We start from the raw sequence: 23631 nt of genomic DNA on the forward strand, positions 1-23631 counted from the left end.
TGCGGTTTCTGGCAAGGAAAAAGGTTAATGCGAAAGCCTTGCCACTTCCTTGGCTAGTGGGGGGGCATGGCTCAGCTGTGGCCAAAGCTTCCCTGCCCCCTTCCTGCACAGGCCAATGGTGAGTTGGTGATGCGGTAAGGTTTTTCCATCTGCAGGACTCTACAAAACAGGCTGGGTTACCAGCTGGGTCTCTTGCAGGGGGTAAAAAGAGGATAACACTGAAATTCGGATTTATCGAGACAAGCTAGGATTCACTCATCACCTATGGGTCAAAACCTGGTTTCACAAGCTAACCACAGATAAACTAAACCATGGGTTTGTATTACGTCTGAACAGATCCACAGTGGGCACATTTCTTTTCCCCCCACCTAGATCCTTACATTGCCCAAATAACTGCCCCTCTTTCTCTTTCACTGGTGCCATCTAGCACCTCACCCTCTTTCTTCCTCTCACCCTGACTGCCTATCTTGCCCGCTAAGAAACCTATTTACCCCTGCTTTTATTCCAGGCACAATTTTCACGGTCTATTTGTACCCTTCCCCGTCTTCATGCCACCCTGATTCTATAGGAGTGGAGCAAACACACACACACCACGGCAGTGGGCACAGGATTCAGCTTCCTGATAATCGCAAGATTGCATTTTAAAAAGTAACTTCCCAGTCCTTGAGGCGGTACAGATATGCTGGAAAATGACTGGGCAACACCTGCTGAATGCCAGAGGGATTTCGAGTGGTTTGAATGCCATTGTCACCTCTTAACCACCCCCTCCACTGAATTTTGAAAACACAATGATGCCAAATAGTTTTTAAAAACTGCAGAATTATGCTAAAAAATTGTGCCATTTTCACACAGTAGTACTTGCTTCCTGACCTGGGGTAAGGTGTTCAGTTGCAACCCTTCCTTCCCTCTTGCCTGCCGCAACAATCTTTCTAGGTTGGGAGACATTCACATTTCCATCTTGGCCAAGATCTACAAGCGTGCCCATTATGGGGGAATGCATTTTTAATTCTGGAGAAATCCCCACCATTCCCCAGCCTCAGTGCAACAGGGACCAACTCTACCCAGCTGGAGTGGAGGTTTCCCCTGTGCAGCTGAGCAGGAGACGGCAGTCAAACCTGACCCGTCTCCCAAGGCAGAAAGGCAAGGTCAGTGTCGAACAACTGGTACTGGCTATCTAGCCACCCAAAGTCTGTGGACTTTGTAAAAGCCATACAAATGGCTGTCTTTCCTGGATTTTTCAGGGAAGGTAGTTGGTAGCAGAACAGAGAAGATAAAATGGAAGAGACACAGAAGAGCAGAAACATAAGGAGAGGACGGGCAGAAAAGAACATGGAGGGTACGAGAAAATCAGAGGACCTGTTTGCAAGGGTGTTGTAGGAGTAGGATGACAGATCTTTCACAGAAGTTTTGGTTCTGGGTTTCATGATCCTCAAATAAGAGGAAAAACAGCAGATTTAAATTGTTTTTGCTGTGGTGCCAAAACAGCTGCCACTGCTGTCATTTCTCTCCTACTTTCATGGAAGAAGTGAAAACCCATAGACCAAAAAAGCAAAAAAAAAGAAACAAGCAAACAACACCCCCCCCACACACACACACCATATATCTTTCTCTTGGCTACAGAAATTTGCATCTAACATTTTCATTATCTAATTAAAGATGGAATACATAGGAGGTGTAAATCAAACTCCCGAAAACAGCCACAGTTAACAGAATCAAACCTCTGAACTGGTGGAAAAAAAAGGGGTGAAATGCACAGACAAATTGGATATGCGAGTATCATTATTCCGAGCAGCTGATGCACATCGGGATTTCGACCTATTCAGATACACAAATGACTCAAACACATTCATCCCAGAGCTCCGTTTGACGCTGGCTTATAGCTGCCTAACAAGCTGAAGGAAGTGACTTTTGAGTCAGGACTACATGAAAGCATTTTCCATGCGGGGGCCACACACCAAGGCTAATTCATGAGTCACAGGGCATGTGCTTTCTTTTTTTTGGGGAGGGGATGTTTAAAACAAATCCTAGTCCAGTGATGGCGAACCTTTTAGAGACCGAGTGCCCAAACTGCAACCCAAAACCCACTTATTTATCGCCAAGTGCCAATACGGCAATTTAACCTGAATACTGAGGTTTCCTCCCAGCTGGGCGGCGGGGAGTCCAGGGAAGGGGGGGGGGCTTTGAATCGCTCCGCGCCGCCTGCAGGCAGGGAAGGCAGACGCGACGGGAAGGCAGACGCGAGTCCAGGGAAGGCAGATGTGACGGCTGCTCAACTTACCCGCGCGTGCCCACAGAGAGGGCTCGGCATGCCAGGTCCGACACGCGTGCCGTAGGTTCGCCAACACAGTCCTAGTCCATGCAAGAACTAGTAGCTGAAGTGCTTCCCTTGGGAATTTCATAGCCCACCTGTTCTTGGGTAATTGTGAGTCTGGAAGAGAAAGGCATTCGAGCTGGAGTCCTCCTATCTCCTCTGTCTCCCAATTCTTGTTACTGAGGGCTGGGCTGGGAGTGTGTGGAGAAGAGGTTCTAGCTTGAATTACAAAACCAGGTTCCTGAGCAGGTTTCAGCTTCTCCTGAATATAAGCAATGGAAGTCAACATACCTTCAGGATCTGTGCGCTGTACTTTTGCGGCCATCACCCCGGAGATATTGCCATGCTAAAGTGTAAAATGCTTTGTCAAGTCCCGTTACTCCTGTAAAAAGGCTACTTCTCCTAACAAATTAAGCCTATGTAATATGAGACTCCTGTTTTCATCCAGCGTTCCTGTCTGCTATTATACAGAAAATAATTTATTGGAGGCAGTTTAAACGGATAGATTTAGTCTTCCAATACTTTCCCATGTATTGGGGAAAAGGGAAAAAAGATAACAACAGTCATTACATACTAATAAAGCACTTCTTTAGCTTGATCCCTGGTTTGCAACATCATTTTTGTAAAGGTTCGGCTTTCGCCGACTGACCTCTCCGAGCCCATAATTTCCAATGACCAGTCCACCTACCTGAGAAAGGGGTCAAGAGAGGGACAGAGGGGAGAGACAGAGCGAGAGAAGGCAAAAATCACACTAAACAGGACTGATGGGCCGCACTGAATTATTAAAGTAACTGGACGCTTTTCTTCCATTCTTGATGCCCTGCACACTTCAGGACTTGGTTAGTAATGCAGTCAATGCTGACGGTTAGGAAGGTACCATAGTTGAGGCATAGCTGCTAGAAGCTTAATGTCTTTTTCTCAAGTAGCTTTCACATCTGTCAAAAACAAAGTTCCAAAGCTGCGGCTACTATCAACCGAGCCGCTGTACAAGGTTGCTAGCCTGCCTCCTCCCCCGCCCCCCCCCCCATCCCTGCCCTTCATATTTAAGGGTACTGGCTAAAACTTAATTAATTCAAAACATACACATTAAGTAAAACTATGCTGTGTTATTTGCTTTGACGAAGGATCACAAACTGTCCGAGGCATTTTTCTCCGAAGAAGAAGACAAGCTGAATGAGGTATCGTCAGGTTCCGGAGATGCATGATTGAAATCCATCTCTTCTAACTCTGCAGGTAAATCCGCCAGAAGTGCCTGCGTTGGATATAAAATATAAACAACAAGAACTTGCTGTAGCCTTCGGTGGACTGGAGCCCTCAGCTCAAAAGAAAGACCACCTGGGAACTGCAAAGGGCTCCCTGGTTTCTGCCACCTTCCAGAGGAGCCTGGAAAGTAAGGCCCCTTTAACATCCCGCCAAGTGGTGTTGTTAATAACAATTTGTTCCTCAGTATAAAAGCCAGCATGGTGTAGTGGTCAAGAGCAGTGGTTTGGAGCAGTGGACTCTAATCTGGAGTACCGGGTTCGATTCCCCACTCCTCCACATGAGCGGCGGACACTAGTCTGGTAAACTGGGTTGGTTTCCCCACTCCTCCACATGAAGCCAGCTGGGTGACCTTGGGCTAGTCACAGTTCTCTTAGAGCTTTCTCAGCCACACCTACATCATAGGGTGTCTGTTGTGGGGAGGGGAAGGTGATTGTAAGCCGGTTTTATTCTTCCTTAAGTGGTAGAGAAAGTCGGCATATAAAACCCAACTCTTCTTCTCAAAGCAACTAATTAAATAAAATGTGTTTATTTTATTTTACTTCATTTATACCCCACCTTTCTCTTCAATCCGATGTGGCTTACGGAATTCTGTCCTCCATTGTGTTCTCACAATAACCCTGTAAACCCAGGTTAGGTTAAAAGTGTATGACTAGCCCAAGGTCACCCAACGAGCTTCCATGGCAATGTGGGGATTCGAACCTGGTTTTCCCAGAGCTCAGCCTGCCAGTCTTAACCACAATCTTAACACTGGCATTCAACAGAATAAATATAACAAAAAGAAAGAACAGGAAAACCAGAGTTCCTCCTCTGAGGGGAGTGTAACTCACCACCTGAGTCCTGAAGTTCTTATGCACACTTACTTGGGACTAAGTTCTATTTAATAAGGGGAACTTGTTTCCAAGCTAACGTGAGTAAGATCAAAATACATGGGTACAAAAGCCCCTCTCGGGGCTGCAGTCTAATAAACCCACCTGAAAATGCTCAGAGTCAGCCGGCAATTTATAGTCTACTTCAATGACTGCTGCCATTTTCAGCATTTAATGGCAGGAAAGCAGGGGGAGGGGAGGGAAGGAATCTACAGAAAGACTGTGGACAGGAGGGGGAAAGCCCAAACTACTTAATGTGATGCTACACTGGGGGGGGGGGAGGAAGAGGAGGAGGAGAATTGGTTTTCATATGCCGATTTTCTCTACCACTTAAGGAAGAATCAAACCGGCTTACAATCACCTTCCCTTCCCCTCCCCGCAACAGATCAGAGTCTACCGCTCCAAACAACCACTCTTAACCACTACACCACAATGGCTCTTCAACACAAGAACCCAGTTAAGGGCTGGGTTTTGGAGTCGAACAAGTATGTGGAGGCTACAGTGTAGCATGAATAAATACAAACAATGCTTATGCACCTCTGATTTGTGCAAGGTTTTCCTTTGTCAGTTCAGTGGCAGAGTCCATATATTCTGTGTATATGTCTCATTTGTTATGGAGAGCCATTTTTGCTATCGAAGTGAACAGGGAAGCCTGCATATGCAGCAACTTTATATGGAGCTTCCATGGGCTTTAGGCTCAGAGCCAGTCTATAAAGAAGGGAGAGGGGAAGGGAAGACAACTCAAGTTCTCAACTTCATGCTCTTTTCTTGGTTTTACCTGCTGCTGTTCTTTATCATCTGTTTTGATAGCAAGTATCAAACTCCTAGTGAAAGTCTGTAGTTCAAAATACTTCTGTTTCTGATGCTCTAGTTCATTTTCCATGAACCTAACTTCTTCATTCTAAAGCGGAGAAGGAAAACAAATACATCAGACTCTAAAAAAAATCTTTAGCATTTGGGAAGCAATAATGAACTAAGTTATTCCTATAGCCTGACATTGCAGAGCCACATAGAAAGCTAACTTTAAGAATATAAGCATGTATGCCAGGAATAGCACCATCAAGGGGGGAGGGTTAACCTAGGGAGAGAATAGATTATTAGAAGGCACCAAAGAGGTTTTATGACATTTAAAAAATAAGTATGCATTTTAAGCACTTGGACTGGCTACTGTAATAACGCTTCACATTTTGGACACTCAATACATACATACGGCAAATACGGTTGTCATCAACCTAAAGAAAAAAATGTGTTGTTCCTTTTATAGAACACTCGATGGGATGTTATTTAGCAGGTGCTGTTGTTTACCTGCTCCTTTCCACATATTAAGCCTCTATTAAAGGGACAGGGTGGTTTTTTTCCTGTTGCCAACCCTTACAACAAAGGACTATCTCTTCCGCCAGACCAAGCAGTGCAGAGGCTCTGTGCTCGTGCCTGTCAGCCTGGTGTAGTGGTTAAGAGCAGTGGTTTGGAGTGGTGGACTCTAATCTGGAGAACCGGGTTTGATTCCCCACTCCTCCACATGAGTGGTGGAGACTAATCTGGTGAACTGGATTTGTTTCCCCACTCCTCCACATGAAGCCAGCTGGGTGGCCTCGGGCTAGTCACAGTTCTCTTAGAGCTCTCTAAGCCCCACCTACCTCACAGGGTGTCTGTTCTGCGGAGGGGAAGGGAAGGTGATTGTAAGCTGGTCTGATTCTTCCTTAAGTGGTAGAGAAAGTCAGCGTATAAAAACCAACTTTTCTTCTTTTTTTCTCAGGATATCTGGGGTCTGAACTGGGAACCTGTCAAAAACTGGGAATGATCTCACCCAGGATTGTGTGCAGGGAAGTTCTAGAACCTCCTTCAGGCACAGATAGGAATAAGTATGTACAACATTGGCACTTACGACTGGTAAGGAGTAAATTAGCTAGACCAGCATCAGTACCAGGTGCCTGGTAAGCAGAACAGTAATCAAGACTCCTGTTTCAGCTACTGACTGTGAGGCCTTGATCCAGGGCCGCCGAGGAGGGGTGGGGAACAAAATTACCAGGGCCCAAGTCAGCTGGAGGGTCCCTAAAGCCAGCATCATGCTGCACTCAGGATGCGTCCGATTTTTCTGCTAATACAATTCTGCACTGCAGCCACTCGAGGCGCACGGAAGGCAGAACACAGTAAACAGGAATTGCTCTGATTTCACTGGCCAGGCCTTTCTGCCACGGTTACTATGAGGCTGAGGAAAGCCCTAGGTTATCAGATCCTGCTAAACCCATCAACCAAGCCAGTGTTGGAGGAAGGCAAGACACAGCTCATGACTGATACAGTCATTGCCAGGATGCAGTCTCCTAACAAGGTTGTTTCCACCAGTTGGTTTCCATCTTCCTGTCCTTCCACCCAGCACCATCGCTTTGTCTGCTCAGCCAGATCTTGCAAAGGGGTAGCCATGTTAGGGTACTGTAGAAAACCAAACAACCTTTCCTCTTTTCTTAATTCTTCTTCCTCTTTTCCACACTTTTCTCCTTCCTTTAAGTTTGCTCTCTTCCTTTCGTGATATGCCTTCATTTCCCCCTTCTACCTCCCCTTTATTTGTCAGTCTTGGTCTCAACTCCTTCTCATCCCTAATTGCCAACTTAAAATGTACTTAATGGAAGTATAGCAGCAAAACTTTTTTAAAAATATTACGAACAGAAGGGGGTAATATTTCCCCATGATCTATAAAACTTGTAAAAGGATGCCCCCCTTTACTTGCATGGTAATGAAATGTTATTCTGTACTAGTGGTTACACATGTGGAACAGAACTCCTTCTCCCTCCCCCCATTAGAATTAATTACATTTTAAACACTGTTCAAGCAGTGGGTTGCTGTATTGGTGGGACACCTAATATACCTTTGTAAACACTGCTTTGATACTGTAGATATTAAGCTTCATGTTACAGGATACACTGACATCATCTTTCTAGAAAATGTCAGTTAAATCAATCCCAATGATCCCAGTACTTCTCATCCAGCATCACTACGTCATCCATTTGCCTCTGACTTTGTGAGGAGGAGGAGGAGGAGATGAAGAGTTGGTTTTTATATGCCAGCTTTCTCTACCACTTAAGGAAGAATGAAACCAGCTTACAATCACCTTCCCTTACCCTACCCACAACAGACACCCTGTGAGATAGGTAGGGCTGAGAGAGCTCTAAGAGAGCTGTGACTAGCCCAAAGTCACCCAGCTGGCTTCATGTGTAGGAGCAGGGAAACAAATCCAGTTCACTAGATTAGGCTCCGCCGCTCATGTGGAGGAGTTGGAAATCAAACCCGGGTCTCCAGATCAGAGTGCACCGCTCCAAACCACTGCTCTTAACCACTACACCACGCTGGCTTCAGTTTACAAGAGTAAATTGAAATAGACTTCTTACTGATTTTGTAAACTACAGCCCGCTTCATCAGATTTGTCCTATACTATATTATGTATTATGTACAAATATAAAATTACAAAATTAGACACATGGTTTGATTAGGGGGAGGGGAGGGACAAATGGCCTCTTTGTCCAAGGGCCCATGGTGGCTCTTGGCAGCCCTGCCCTGATCTGAAGAACGGATCTGGTGCCTAGTGCGGCTGCCTTCAGTTCTGACTCACCCCTGAAAGCTACTTAATGTAACGTGACTTGCATGGCTTGGTTGGGGTGCTACTCACAGGGTTGAACTAGATGGCCTGTTGATTCCTTTCCCAAACTTAAGATGCCATCTTTGGTGCTGAATGTCTGATTTGCTCTCCTCTCAGCAATGCCCCCACCCCAGATTTCTAGACCCTGTGCCAATTCAAGGTAAAAAGTGCAAATTACACAGAATGGATAGCATCTAGGAACAATGAAATTGCAATTATCACCAGGAGGCAGATGACACAGGAGTGATATTCCTTAGAACTCACTCAAATGCTGCTGAGTGCCTGACACTAGAAATTGTAAGGCAGAGTGCTTTGCGCTTCCTTTTAAGACTGCTTGAACTGGGTTTTTAATCTCCCCCCCCCCCGAAAAGAAGCGAGTCTTCATAAAATTAAAGGTGTGAGGAAAAATGGCAAACTGAAAAACATTTTAACATGCATGAATGATTTCTTTACCCTCATTTACGAAGCCGACTTGCAAATTAGAATTCTACAGCGTTTGCTCTGAGCAAATAGACTTTGAGGGCACAGCAGATGCGTGACATGGAGAAGTTCAATAATGGGACTAGGGAGAGACTGATTGCTTCATTCCTGATTGCTTCATTTAATACACGAGGAGGAAAATATGAAAAGCACTTCCTTGTTTGCAGAAAAGAGAAATCTAATTTTGGCACGTAAAATATCTCAAGAGCACGCGTCACGATCACAGTTGTCTCTTTCACAGGTACAGCTACGTCGCTGAAGGACACTTGATCAATATCGTGGATGCCGTAGGTTTGCAGCTTGCTCATTTGTAAAGTGAACGAGGATATTTTTTTCCCTCAGGTAAAACAAATGGTTACACAAACGACTCTTGAGAAACCTAGCCCTGGAGATGCATGTGAAGGGCTCTTGCTTCATCAGTAGCTGCAGGGACACACAGTACTCGGCACCTGCTTCTTAGGTGGCACCCCATGGTCTGCTGTGGTTGGAGAGGGCTTGGCAACTGAGCAAACTTTTGTATGTTTTAAGCAGGCAGCAATGTCACATGGGAGAAAACCGGAATGATGGGAAGTTCCTGGTCCTGATGACAAGGGCAGGACTGCCATTTGGCCTGCCTCCCACTCTTGATACAGAATCTGGCCAGGCAAACAGAGTTATACCCTTCCACAGCCTAATTTTACTGTTGCAAGTTGTTGCAGCCCTGACCTGGATAGCCCAGGCTAGCCCAATCTCGGAAGTTAAGCAAAGTCGGCCCTGACTAGTATTTGGAAGGGAGACCATCAAGGAATACCAGGGTCCTGACACAGAGGCAGGCAATGACAACCCCCCTCTGAACATCTCTTGCTTTGAAAATCCTACAGGGTCGCCATGAGACAGCTGTGACTTGATGGCAAAAAAAAAAAGTTGTCACAACATCCCAATACTTAACACCAAGAGAAGCACAAACACAAGGCAATATGAGTAGAATTAACTGAACCTGCTGTGCTTGTTCTAAGGGGAGATCTGGATGGGAAGGGGGCAAGAAGATACACTGCCCTGGCTACAGCGTTTCAAGGGGTTAGGAAGACAACACCTGGGCTCACAGGTACTTGTTTTCAGAACTGCAAGCTACCTTTCTCCAGCTTGAGCGATGCTACCAGCCATGTCAAAGCACCCTCTCCTCTCTTTCAAGAATTCGCATGATAAAAGCAAAACAAAGGCCCACCTGGATTTTAATGAGGAATGAAACACTTGTGGATCATCTATTTAGCTCAGGTTATGGCACAGTCAAAGCGTCAATGCGTATTTATGCCAGGACAATATGGCATGAAAGACCCAACAAGTGTGTGTCAAAACGTAACACAAACACATAAGGTTTTGTAGGGCATGCTGTCAGAACACGCCATCCAATTTGGTGACAAGTGACATTAAGAAAAGGTCATCCACCGTCTCCCCCCGGATCTATATTCATTTGGCATTGCCCTTACCCTGAAGGCAGCACTCATGAAATTAGTGTGAGGACCTGGGTTTTGTATGCAAGGTGAGTGTTTTTAAAAGATACTCCACTCATTTTATATCTAGGTAAAGTTCAAGTACAATATACACCCTTTATTCTAACACCAACTGCAATTTGTTGGAGGGTGTTTTTCTTGACAGGGAATTCCCCGCCCCTTCCATTTTTCAGTACACAAATATCGTTTGTTACCCTGGCAAAAGGCAGCACTTGTCTTCTATTGCATGAAAAGCAAAATTTAGGTTGTAATCCACAAGCTGATGAAAAACCAGCAGATCCCTTCTCTTTTCAGAGAAGCCAGCATCCAATTCCCAAATGTTTCCTCTATTGCTGCACACCTGTGATCTAGGGTTGCCAGCACTGACTTGGGGAAATTCCTGGAGATGTGGGAGTGGTGCCAGGGTAAAAAAAAAAAGAGTTTAATGCCGCAGGGTTATGATGCCCCGATTCTGTCCTCCACAGCTGCCCCCTTTCCTCCAGGGCAACTGATCACTGAGCCAAACTAGACGCGATGGCATCCTTGTGGCTGCCGTGAGGATGCCATCACTATTTTAGAGTAATTTTAAAATGCCATGAGGGGCCAGTCTCATCAGGCCTACAGTGTGATGCTCTTGTGTCCCCCCCCCCCATGTGCCTTTTCAAACACCAAATAGCCACTCAGGGGAGTCGAGGGGGTGGCTGTTTTGGCATTTGATAAGGCAAAGGGCGGGGGCAGAAAAAAGAGCACCACAGCCCTCTGTTCTGCAGGCCTGATCAGGATTGGGCCCTTGCAGCATTTTAAAGTGATTTTTAAAAGGCAATGGCATTCTCATGGTGGCCATGAGGACATCGTCACATTTTGTTTGGCCCTCTGTCATCTGGAGATCAGCTGTAATTCCAGGAGAACTCCAGGGCCCCTTATGGAGGCTGGTAACCCTACTGTGATCTTGTATTCACAAATTCCACAATCTCTGTTTAAATTATGTGCCCAAGACATTGCACCCTCATAGTTGGGAGTACTGCAGCAGAAGCAATAGAAGAAGCAGAAGAGGAGGAGGAGTTGGTTTTTATGCCAAATTTCTCTACCTTTTAAGGAGAATCAAACTGGCCTACAATCTCCTTCTCTCCCCCTCCCCACAACAGACACCCTGTGAGGTAGGTGAGGCTGAGAGAGTTCAGAGAGAATGTGATAAGCCCAAGGTCACCCAGCTGGCTTCATGTGTAGGAGTGGGGAAACCAACCCGGTTCACCAGATTAGAGTCTGCCGCTCATGTGGAGAAGTGGGGAATCAAACCTGGTTCTCCAGATTATTACAGTTCATCACTCTTAACCACTACACCTCGCTGGCTCTCCCAGGTTAAGCTGCAGCAGGGTTTTTTTTAAGAAAGATTCTCCATTATACCATTTGGTAATAAGGGAGAGGAGTGATGCTGTATTGTGCAATGACAGGTAGAAAGAACTTACTCCTCTCCTCTGTCTTCCCCGATTTACCAGTGTTATTAAATTGGGTAAAAACAAACAAACAGATTTACATTCAACAAATGTTTGTATTTGATGAAAATGCAATCTTTGCAAGCAAGCCAATGGGAGGGGGCGGTAATGAAAGATGTGTGTAAGATGATATGCCTAAAAAACCTTAGCAGTGTAAAGACTGTGGAAGACAAAGAGACGTGTCTGCAACAGCCAGACTATTTGGATAATATTCCGTATTTCTACAATTAAAGGGAAGCAGTAACAAGGAGGACGCAGCTCTGAAACAGTAGAAACCCTTTTGCATAGGACTGAGGCTTCACAGCAACACCTGCTGGTGGCTCGAACTAATCTCATCCTTTCAGGAGTTCTTTAAAAAAAGCCTACATTTTGGTTTGCAGATGGCTAATCGCCTTTCTACATAAAAACCAAAGCTAAGGTACTTGCTTTGTAGTCCAGAAGAGAGCTCATTTGATCCACTTCAGAATTACTTATCATATCGCTTTCTTCATCGTCTATTATTTCTATTTTCTGAAAGAGAAACAAACAGGACATTCCATTACAAAACCAAATATTCTATTGCCTTACAAGAGATGTTCTTCCTTTAAAACTGTCCTGGTACTTACAAGGGTTGCAAAAATTGCTTTTCTAAAATTAACTTAAGAGATTCCCAGGATGCCATCAGGTTGTTGCATTTTCATGGCATACCTTACCAGACTGACCATAGGTACACCATTATACATCAATCTGCCACACAAAGTGGATGTAATCACAAATACTACTTTGTAGGAAAGATACCTACCACATTATCAGCAGATACAGTAGTCTGGTCCTCCTCTTTGTGACCTATGTCTTCACTCTGAAGAACTTCACTGTGTTCTTCTACAGAAATAAAGGAAGTAACTGATTCTAAATAAGCAGTTGAATCACACAGCTGTCAGCAAAATCCACAGTCCCAAAGGCAGTCCCAAAGATACATGCCTCCCTCCATTTTATCCTAACAATCACCTTGTGAAGTAGGCCAAGAGGAGAGTGAGTGACTGCCAAGTGATCACCCAGTGGTGTCTGAACCTGAGCTTCCCCAGTCCTAGTCCAACACCCCAACCCTTACATCACACAGCCTCTTCATTTAATGTCCCAGAAATGTCCCCTCTGCTGTCTATCCAAGTTAAACAACTTTTGAGTTGGCAACAGTGGGGCAGAAGAGAATTACACATATGAAGCATCGCCAAGTCACCTTTCACTTTCAGTTTCTAAGAAAACCCTCTATTTCTCTCAGATCTGCATAAGAATTGATTATAATAATCTTTTCGCTGTCTTTTGCCAATGGTTCCATCATAAGCTTCAAAGTGCCAGACCCAAATAACACGACAGTGTTGTTGTACTTGAAGCTGCAGAACGTTTCAGCTCCGCTTTTTGACTCTCCTGTTGGAGGACTGCTTTCTCCCCTAGGCCAATGAAGATTTGCAGATTTTGGCAGCCTATTTGGCTTTCATTCTGTTCCCCCCAGCTTTTTGTTATCTTATTCTCTTTATAGCTGAAGTTTTGACAAAGCCATCACTAGTTTGTGCCCAACAGCTCTCCGACATTTTCTCTCTCCAGAGAGTCAAACAAAACAGTAAGATCGAGCCTGGCATATGAATCTGCAGATGTGCCCCAGAAACATGCTATTTCTGAAGATCGGAAGCCATGGTCTTTGTTGATTTGTCCCAGTCAGAGCAATTAGCAGGACTTGTGAAGACCACAAAATGCATGAATGCATGTTTAATCCTATCTCAAGCAGTCACAGACTTTTCTGCTTTAGAAATGTACAGAAGGTGGAAAAGCAACTGCAGAGCAGAAATGAAAAAAGTGGAATGCGCAAGAAGCAAATGTATGCTCAACTGAAATTAGGCTTACTTTTCACTTAGCCATATGGACAGACCTTACAATATTAAAGTAGCAGTAACAATACCTTGTGAACTTCCTTCAGATAAGCAGATTGAGACTTCGTCATTTCTGTCATTATCATCTCCCACATCAGTTGAAGCATCATCTCCTGGAATGGGTATTGATTTACTACTGGAATCAGACTGGTTGGAAAAATCAGCAGGGCCACCTCGAGGAGGCGGGACTTCAATTCCCATCAGGCGATATTTTCGTCTTCGATTCCCAATCCAAGTCTTAAAATAAGAAGGGCAAGGAAAATATCAGAAGTTTCAGACAAATTGGAAAATCAAGGGGAAACCTCCCTCTTTGGGTGTCTAGGAGATCACCATCTCTCTACACAGCAGCTAGGGATCAAAACTGACTATTGTTCTCCAGGCACTGAAGAACAGGGAAAAGTCTACATGCACAGAATAACTCTTACTTGAAAGTAAGAATGCTTCGGATGGGGGTATAAGCCTTGCTTAAGTTTCTTCAACTTGAGAAAAGTTTTTGCAAGTGAAAGTAAAAAGGTCTAACTTAAAAAAAATAGTCTGTGAAATGAGCAGTTTAATTGAGCCCTTAGTGGTTGGATATTACCCTCTTCCTATGAAAAGATGCAGTCTCATGGTGCTGGTTGTTACTTTTCAAGACCTTCATGATCTAGGACCCATATCCTTGCAAGACCACCTCTCCCAGTATCCACCCACATGGCAACTCCACTCCTTGAACCAACATGTCTTGCTTATTCTCTTCTGTAGAATAGTTAGAACAGTCTCTGCTAGATCTAGGACTTTTTCAGTGACTGCTCCTATCAATATATCTAATTCTCAACATTGCCAAATTTGTGTATACTTAAATCTGCAGACTGGAACTATAAACAGACAAGCCAGATCTTTCTACAATCCTGAGAGAAGTCCCAGGTTCTAAACCAAAAAGGAAAGGGAAAAAAAACACTGGGGGTTAAAAATACCCAAATTAATAGAAACAGTACCTGTAGTTTTAATAAACAATGACCTCTGTGTCCATTGCTAAGCAACCACAGTAGTATTGCCACTTAAAGCCTTGGTTTCTATCAGTAAAAGGCAGTGAGGGGCGTGCCACAGGGCTATTTTGATCTTTGAGGGAGGACTCGTGAGGGCCGGGCCAGCCAGCAACCACCAGGTGACTTGCTTGTGTGAGACTTGCGTGACTCATCCAGGCCCAGCTGTTTGCTACTGTTCAACAGTAGCACCATGTGGAAGCCAGTGTGGCACAGTGGTTAGTTTTAGACTAGGATCTGGGAGACCCAGATTGAAATCCCCACTCTGCCATGGAAGCTTGCTCGGTGACCTTGGGCCAGTCACACATTCTCAGCCTAACCTCTCATAGGGTTGTTGCAAAGATAAAATGGAGGAGAATGATATAGTTGCTTTGGGTTCTCATTGTAGAGAAAGGCAGGGTCTATGTTCTTGCCCTGGAATTAATATTATGGGGAGATGCCCTCCTGACTGTCCCACCAATTCAAGATGCTCATTTGGTGGGTGCATTAGAGAGGGCCTTTTCCACGGCAGCCCCACAATTATGGAACAACTTCCCCAGGGAGGTGCACCGGGCCCCCTCATTATCTATCTTCAAGAGGCAATTGAAGACAGTTTTATTTAGGACTGCATTTTTTCAAATTTAGCTTTTATTATTGCAGTCCTAATTGGGGTTCTTAATCTATGACTTTCATAGGTTACATATATATTTTTTTAATTGTGCATTTATAATGTTTGATTTACACTATAAACCCCCTTGTGTTCCACAAGGGAGAAAGGCAACTAACTAATTGTTTCAATATATAAAATAGTAAATAAATAATAAATATAGCTAAAGATGGAGGTGCAGATCAAAGTTGGTTGGTTTGCAGGGGGAAGGAGAGAAGGAAGCAGGGACTGGTGAGGATGTGAGGAGGAGGGAAAGGGGAAATAGTGGAGGGGGGAATGAGATATCCCCCACAAATCCCTGTGGGTCCCCTGCTTATTTTATAGAGTAGCCTTCCTGAAACTTGTAGAAAGCCTCCATTTTGATGAGATCCCATTCATTGTGCAAGGAGGAATGATTCAGGAAGTATTTTTATTCTGCCACCTAATTTTTAATTTATCTGTTTGTTAGTATTAATGATATAGGGTTTTTAATATTAGCGTAACCCGTCTTGTGTCTGGTTTTGGAGAAGGGCGGGCTAAAAATACTGAAACAAATAAAGCTTATAATTTATGACAAAAAAACAGATTGTCTGGGAACTGCCTTTTGGACAATTAATATTTTTGACAGTAAGAAAGTGTCCTATGGTATTTTTAAGAATGGAGTACATCTAGACAAAGTTAAAGACTGTCCGTGGGGTATTACAGAAGAAATACAAAAAATTCTAAGAAGGGGCATGTGAAATTGGGTTGTATCTTTAAAACAAAAATTAAGGTACAGAATTCTCCATTCATTTTGTTCTGCAATGGAATGCCAGTAATACCAAGCAGTCCACTTTAGATATTTAACCTCAGAAGGCTAAGATTATTTTTAAATTAAGGCTGCATTTTTCTGCATATATCATCTTCTTTTCCCTTCTCATCTGTAATCTAATTATACCAAAGTCCTTGCATTTATAGTCCTGCTTAACTCAATGGGCCTAAATTGGTCTGCATCTTAGTATTTCTACTCAGTTGTGAATCCCTTCTAATCTCTTTACAATCCTTTTCTCCCTCCACTCTTTTATTGTATGTATCATCTTGCTTTTACTGCACAACCTTTGTAACCTAATTTCAGTATGATTTATGATAGATTACGCCATAGAAAGTTTTCTGTTGGCATTGCTTTCTAATTCTTTAATTCTAGTCCTATCCCTTGTTTATTGACTGCCTTATGCTGTTTGGCTGAATTGTTTTTTATATTTTGTAATCATCTTTAAATCTCAGTGAGAAAGGTGGTCTATAGATAAAGTAAAAAAAAAAAGTGGTATTCCAGTTGTTCACAATACCTCTTGAAAACATGACTCTCTGATACAGAATAAACAGCACAAAGACAACATAAAAAGTTTATTTGTTCAGTCATTTCTGAGAACAGAATTTGGGCTTATTTCATGAAGTTTTGGGGGGAAGCAGGAATAGTACAGAATACATACAACCTTGAATATTCACTTCTTTATATATATTTTGGAAACTACAGAGCAATCTTCCACTTCAGGAAATTACTTTTACGTGCTTTTGATTCTTTCCCCCAGGGCATAAAAGAACACAACAATCAACAGCTATAACTGGTATAGAATTCCAAAAATATTCAAAGCCTTTCACATGCATTATATCAGCAGTCCTTACAAACAACCCTGTAAGGTAGGTCAGTATTTCATAATGCAGATTGTTGGCTATGTGTGCCAGGATGATGACTCATTTGAGGCTACCTTGCAAGTTTATGACTGAGGCAAAATTTGAACCAGGTTCTTTGCCCCTAGCCACTACACAGCACAAACCTGTACACAAGCCACTGCACAGCTCTTTCTCCACCTATGAATCTATATAAGCCACCATCATATAACAGGTCACCTAGGCAATAAATATCTACAGTGCCAGGCACCAGATCTCCTGAATTGCAGGCTTTCCCCATCTGGCTTGAAATCCTTTAACTTGAAGTGCCAGGCAGTGAATATCAGATCTTCTCCTTCCTCCGTTATGTCCCTCCGTTATGAAAAATAGCTCCGCTTCCTTCTGGTTAAAGGTGCTTTACATGCTGACCAAGTATAACAGTTATTCCTTTTCAGCCCTTGCTTGTATAAAAACTGATATAACTCTCAGCCCAACTAGAGTGTCAAACATCCAGTTTGGGCTGCCAATCGATAAATGTCTCACCTGAGGGATTTTAGCTATAAATAGGGCATGAAACAGAGCAAGAAAGCACTTCCTAACGTGGCCATTCATTATGTAACATGTGCAATCTATTTTCAGTCTACCTCATGCAATTTTTAAGAAAGCTTTAATCTGGGCTATTTTTGCTTTGGCAACAAAAACCCAAGAGTTTCTTACCCGCACGATTTCACAGTCAACATTCAACTCTGCAGCAACCGCTTCAATTTTTTCTCTGCAAACTGAGCCAAGACTGGTCATTCCCTTGTCCCAGTATTTCTTGAGGGTCGCTAAATCCCGGTCACTGAATTGTGTACGGTCCTGTAGCTGCAAAACAAGCGCATGGGTTTCAAAACCAGACAAGTGACAATAAGGACAAACGTTGTAAACAAAGGTGTTCTTTATAATGTTGGAAAGAAAACGAAGCGAACACGTTAAAGGCGGCCCATTCAAATGTAGGCTTGATTTTGTTTACTCTGGTAAAAACTCCACTGAAAGGACACGACAAAAAAACCCTGAAAGTTCAATATATGGTAGGCTGGTGATAAAGTGCAGGCCAGGTCACCTGTGGGGCATAAAAACTGCCACATCCAGCAGGACAAGCACAGTAGTATGTTGCAGCTATGCACTCTGCCTAGGGGCCACTGGAGCAGTTTCACAGATGGAAAGGAGGCAATTTTTACCAATTTCCCCCCTCCTACTGCGGATCGCCAACTCTCACCTCATGCTGTCCCTGGGGGTCTCCTGCCACCCCTCAACCCCTCGGAGCAGCATTCTGGGTGATATTTTAGCTGTACCAGGAGAGGGGAAGTAAGGAAGTCACATACTGTGAACTGAAGTCCCTGCTGTCTGCAGAATTTACTGGTGCAACCAAGCCTCTGGCTTGACTTTGCAAAGCAGGATTGATGGGGTGTAGATTACCGCGGCACCAATTTTTCACTGCAAGACTGATACACACATTGTAAGAAAAATAAGGTATTAAAAGGAACTCTACCTCCAGTCAAAAAATAGAGGCCACAACTGAGAAACCTCACATTGCCTGTAGATGATTCAAGATGGTTGCATAACAGAAGAGCAGCCAGCAAAATACCTCTCTATGCTTAGGTCTTTTTACCTATTTATGTAAACAAGAGGGCATTCTCAGGCAAAGATTCTGGAATGGGCCTTCTGCTATTGTTGCAGGACATATGAAATGGAACCTGCACATTCAGAGGATAAATTTGCTGGGGGGTACAGCTTTCTTGTGCTGTTTGTGGGTGTCCAAGGGCATCTGGTTGGCCACTGAAGTAAACAAGATGCTGGACTAGATAGAACTTTGATCTGATCTAGCAGCGATCATCCTGTGTATGTCTCCCATTGGTGGTTCTCTCAACTGCATTTTTTGCCATACAAGGAAATGGAGTGAATACTGCTTCCCTCGATGCCAAAAAGAGAAGACTGCAACCATGGAGACCAATGAGCAGGAGAGCCACATTAGCCCCCAGATCATAGACCTTGGCGTCCAGGCGGTCTGAGTTCTCACCATGCCCCAAGCCATTATTAGTTCTAAGGCTTCTGCCTTTTTCTGCTGCAGCTGACCTTGGTCTCTTCCATCACATTTAAACTTATCTCCAAAACTAGCAAAATGGAATTTAAGTTGGGGGTTAGTCACCAACCAAGAATTAGGAAGAAGGCAGTTTAAGAAGAAAGTCCACATTAACCACATACACTAGCTGTCTGAAGTTTCTGTTTTGCCCTTTAAAACAACGCTGTTTGCTAAATCATTCACATCTGCCTGGTGCTGAATTCATCAGTCATGTTCTACACATCCTGAAGGACAGGTTGTCAGCAGGCTTTCTAGGGAAGAGCTTCAATTAGTTCACTATAAAAAGCAGCCCTTTTGGCTAAGTAGAGGCTGCATCTTTGTCATACTCAAGACTGCACATGGTTTCTCATGTGTGAAGGTCAACATTTGCTGCTTTTCAGCTTTGGACAAGTGCCTCCTGCAAAGAACCTCAGCTCTTCGAGACAGCCCAGAAGGAGTTGTACAAAAATATACCCTCACATGAGTGACCTTTAAAGGGGTCTTAATTTGATGTACTAAAGGACAGAAAAACAAGGCTCTTTTTAGCCAGGGAACATTCCAAGGAGGACACCTGCACCACAAACATACTCTTATGCTATCCCTTCTTTATAGCTGCTTATGTTTTCCAATAATCAAAACTCCATACTGCTAAAAGCCTCAACATACAACTCTTGTACTGTCCTAAGAGAATTGCAATTTAAGAGGATGGATTCCTGCACAGTTTGTTCAGACAACTATCACCAAAGTAGGCTATACCACTCTTTCCTGGAGTGCATCTCTTAGTTATGCAGAGAAAGGCTTTTCCCCTCTAAAAAGGAGAGCAGAGATTTCTGGGATATTCCCATGTTAGCAGAACTGCAAGGATTCCGTCAAAGACTGCACTCTACTGTATGTAAGAAATTATCCCCTTTTTAGATGCTCTGTCTTAAAGGAAGGCCCAATTTCTACCTTTAAGCCTTTCAAAACTCTCAAGGAGACTGGTTCTGGAGCATGCAGATCACATCACTGTCTGCCTCAGGCAGTTTTTTTGTTGCATTTTTAGGGACTCCTCCTCCACAATATATTATTGCATTCTTTGAAAACTCAAAGCAGCTTTCATGGGATTCCTAGGCAGTTTCTGATCTGTTTAGCCCCATAGCAGTATCATGTGCTCTCAGAGCATTCTGAACCTCTCCAAGAGGTGAAGAAACACTGTTTTAAGCCTATTGAGGAGAAACAATAAGCCAGACATCAACATTATCATCATCCACAACACATACAAAAGCTCATACCCTTCCAGAAATTTTGTTAGTCTTTAAGATGCTACTGGACTCTTGCTCTTTTCTAACACACACAGAGTAAGGAAAATTTAGGCAGTGCAGGACTCTGGCCCAATTAAGATCTCATTAGGATAGTTGCAGAAACTGCCCACAGAACAGTGGGGGGCTGTTTTTCCTCACCCTATTAAAGTTGAGGGCAAGGAAAGGATCACAGCTGAATCAACCATTTCACAAGTCCCACAACCTTTGTGTGCCTGCTCCTGGGCTCCAGACCGTGCCAAGTGAAGAAGAAGAATTGTTTTTTATATGCCGACTTTCTCTACCACTTAAGAAAGAATCAAACCGGCTTACAATCACCTTCCCCTCCCCACAACAGACACCCTGTGGGGTAGGTGGGGCTGAGAGAGCTGTGACTGGCCCAAGGTCACCCAGGTGGCTTCGTGTGGAGGAGTGGGGAAACTAACCCAGTTCTTCAGATCAGAGTCCACCGCTCCAAACCACTGCTCTCAACCACTACACCATGCTGGCTCTCTGTGACAATCTGCTCTCAAGGAGACCGGTAGACCAGGAAGCCTGAGGCCAGAACTACCTTATTTGTCCTATCCTTGGTAGTGAACAAAAGTTACTTAAAAAAAAAATTCCCTGATGTCTTAGATGAAATAACTGCATTTAGAAAGCCACTTGGGCTCAGTTTGTCAATTAGGGTTGCCAACTGGCCTGGGAAATTCCTGGAGATTTGGGATTGGTGCCTATGGAGATGGGGAGTTTGAGAAGGAATTTCACCTAGAATCTAAGGTATACCACAGAGTCTGCCCTTCGAAGCTGCCATTTTCTCCATGGGAACTGATCTCTATTAGCTGTAATTCCAGGAGAACTCCGGAACCCACCTGGCGGTTGGCAACCCTATTATGAGTGAAAGGTTTGAGTAGAGACCACTCTGGTCCAACTACCCAGCATGCTACCTCTGTTTAAATGGCATTTAAAACTGTGACCTTCACACCATGTAATAAGAGACATATAGAATTATGAATGAGGTAGAAAACAGGTAGGATGACATTTTTCACCCTCTCTCACAAATACTAGAGTTAAGGATCATCCAGTGACACTGACTGGCAATACACCAAAGGGAGACAAAAAGGTAGTACAACTTCACACAGCAGAAGATTTACAGATTTCATTGAGCAAAATGTGATGGCCATTAGTTTGGATAGCTATAAAAAGGAATGATAGTCACAGTCTACTAATGGCTACTGATCAGAAGAACTAAGAAACCACTCCAAAGTAGGTCTATAGAGTGGGGCTTACTCTCAGGAAAGTGTTTTTAGCATTGCACTGTAAAAGGAACCTTTGAGATGCAGTGTGGTATAGTGGTTAGAGTGTCAGACTAGGATCTGGGAGACCCATGTTCAAATCCCTACTTTGCCATGGAAACTTGCAGGGTGACCCTGGGCCAGTCACACACTCTCCGCCTAGCCAACCTCATAGGGTTGTTATGAGGATAAAGCAGAGGACAGGAGAACAATGTAAGCCATTATGGGTCCCCATTGGGATAGGATATAAACGAAGTAAATAATTTAAAAATTCTGAATATCAAATACTGAAGACAAACAACAGGGCAGATTTTAAGCCATGCCTGTGGGCTTCTTCGGCTCTCTTGCAAACTGAGTGCTGGACTAGATGGACCCTTACTATGATTCAGAAGGATTCCTGTTTTTATAAACAAAGAGGATTGCCACACTGACCCCCAAGCCAGTTACTCAGTAAAAAGGGGTATGAATTATGGCTCAAATCTTTTTGCTCTATCAGTGACAACAGGGTGGGTTGGTAAGCAGGACATATTCTGACTCAGCCAACACACAACAATCTAGATGGCATAAGAGGAGGATGCCTCACTGCTAGAAACTTCCTATACCTCTGTTGTCCACTTTGCAAGCCAGGATTTTACCACTTAGTTCCTTAAAAGACTGTTTTATAGTCTTTCTTCAAAAGAACCATGCAGTGGAACATCTCCAAGTCCTTTCGGATTTGGCCAATGTTCTCCGTAGATCAAGACATCCAAAATTATTCTGGGTCACAAAACCAAACAAACAATTTTGTTTTCCTGCCATAACTGGGGAGATTTACAAATTACTTCATCCCCTTTCTCACATCACATTTGAATACAATTTCACTGTGCAAATGGAGAGATCATATGAAAAACTAGAAATCATGCCATTTGTTAGAGTCCATAAGCAGGTTTAAAATTGCTTTTAAAGCATCTTCAATTGCAAGGATTCAAGCTATTTAACACCATCACAAATTAATAGCAGGATAGTTAAAGGACAACACTAAGAGAAGAATCTGGGCACTGTTGTTTTTCCAGGGCACAGCTAAAAGATTTATGGTTCTCTGTCACTGCATTTCCCTTCCTATTATGTGCCAGGCACCCTGGATTTCATTCTCTGTAAATTGATTTAATGAGAAAACAAAAGAAAAGGCAAAACTATTTAGAAGTCTGAAGAATATAAGAGAAGTACTTTCTACAGTTAGCAGAAATGGACTATAAATTTTAAATATGAAGGTTTTACTTTGAGATCAATTAGAGCTGTCCTTTTTATGCTTCCATTAGTAATGCTCATCTTTTTTTTTAAAGCCTTATTCTGCAGTTCTAAAGGGCTGTGCAAAGCTGTTTTTCACTCCACTGGGTTCTCCTGGTTGCTTTCACTGACATCAATCCATAAGCAGAAGTATTTGACAATTGAAAACATATTTCAGTCAATTTTACAAAGGCAGGATTCCTGATTGCAGTTTTATAAGCTTTTTATCGCTGATATACCATTAGTTAAACTGACTACGAAAACTGTGCATAGAGATAACTAGCTATCAACACAACTCCGACAGGTATGATTTTAGGGCATTCCTGTACACAGAAGACTAATGTACTACCATTGGTACTAACAGATGTTTCAAGAATTTTAAAGGCCTGCAGGATATAAAAGTAACTTAAATCAGACTCGCTACCAATTTTATTGATGATAAAAACAATGAAGTATGCATACTACTCAGGGGGAAAAAACCTGTTGGTGGATAACAATCATATCAAACAATATTTCCACTGTACTTTTTAAAGTCACACCAACGAAACCAAAAGCATAGACAAGTATAAAGGTTTAATAGCTCCTAAGAACAGTAACTTAATAGCCCATTCCTGAGCTGTGCTGGTGAAAGTGGCTTGAAGGTGCGCAAGGTCCATGCCAGCCTCCGCATCAAGTGTGCCGGTACCCAGGCCACTTGCGCCACCAAGACCGGCTCGGATGCTGGCGTTGTGGTGTGGATGCCGGCCTCTCTGTGCTGCCGTGGCAGTGCGGCCCTGGGACGCCAGCTCAGCTTCCCGCTGGTGTCCTGATGGGAGGGGTGTTCCTGGGGCGTTCTGGGGGCGGAGCTGCCTTTAGGCAGCTTTCTAACCCCCTTTCAGGCCAAGAACACCCCCTTTGCCCTTACTTGCACTTATGCCACCTTTTTAGGTGGCGTAGCCCCATGGAATGCTATGGAGCAGTTCCACGGGGCTTGCAAGTAAGGGC

The 23631-nt window shown here is 43.6% G+C and overlaps 1 protein-coding gene across 1 annotated transcript in view; it reads right to left on the reverse strand.

The window, feature by feature from the left end:
• Positions 1-3083: 3083 nt before the first annotated feature.
• HDX (highly divergent homeobox) overlaps positions 3084-23631 on the reverse strand; it is a 45872-nt gene continuing 25324 nt past the window's right edge. Inside the window, exons 5-11 of the mRNA XM_056859814.1 lie at positions 17429-17575; positions 13447-13654; positions 12295-12374; positions 11940-12023; positions 5219-5341; positions 3395-3563; positions 3084-3246 (exon numbers count right to left, since the gene is read on the reverse strand). Coding sequence (XP_056715792.1) covers positions 3438-3563; positions 5219-5341; positions 11940-12023; positions 12295-12374; positions 13447-13654; positions 17429-17575 — 768 coding nt within the window. The 3' untranslated portion in view covers positions 3084-3246; positions 3395-3437. The remainder of the gene's footprint in view (positions 3247-3394; positions 3564-5218; positions 5342-11939; positions 12024-12294; positions 12375-13446; positions 13655-17428; positions 17576-23631) is intronic.

Source organism: Euleptes europaea, chromosome 13, assembly GCF_029931775.1.
Source record: "Euleptes europaea isolate rEulEur1 chromosome 13, rEulEur1.hap1, whole genome shotgun sequence".
Lineage (NCBI taxonomy): Eukaryota > Metazoa > Chordata > Lepidosauria > Squamata > Sphaerodactylidae > Euleptes > Euleptes europaea.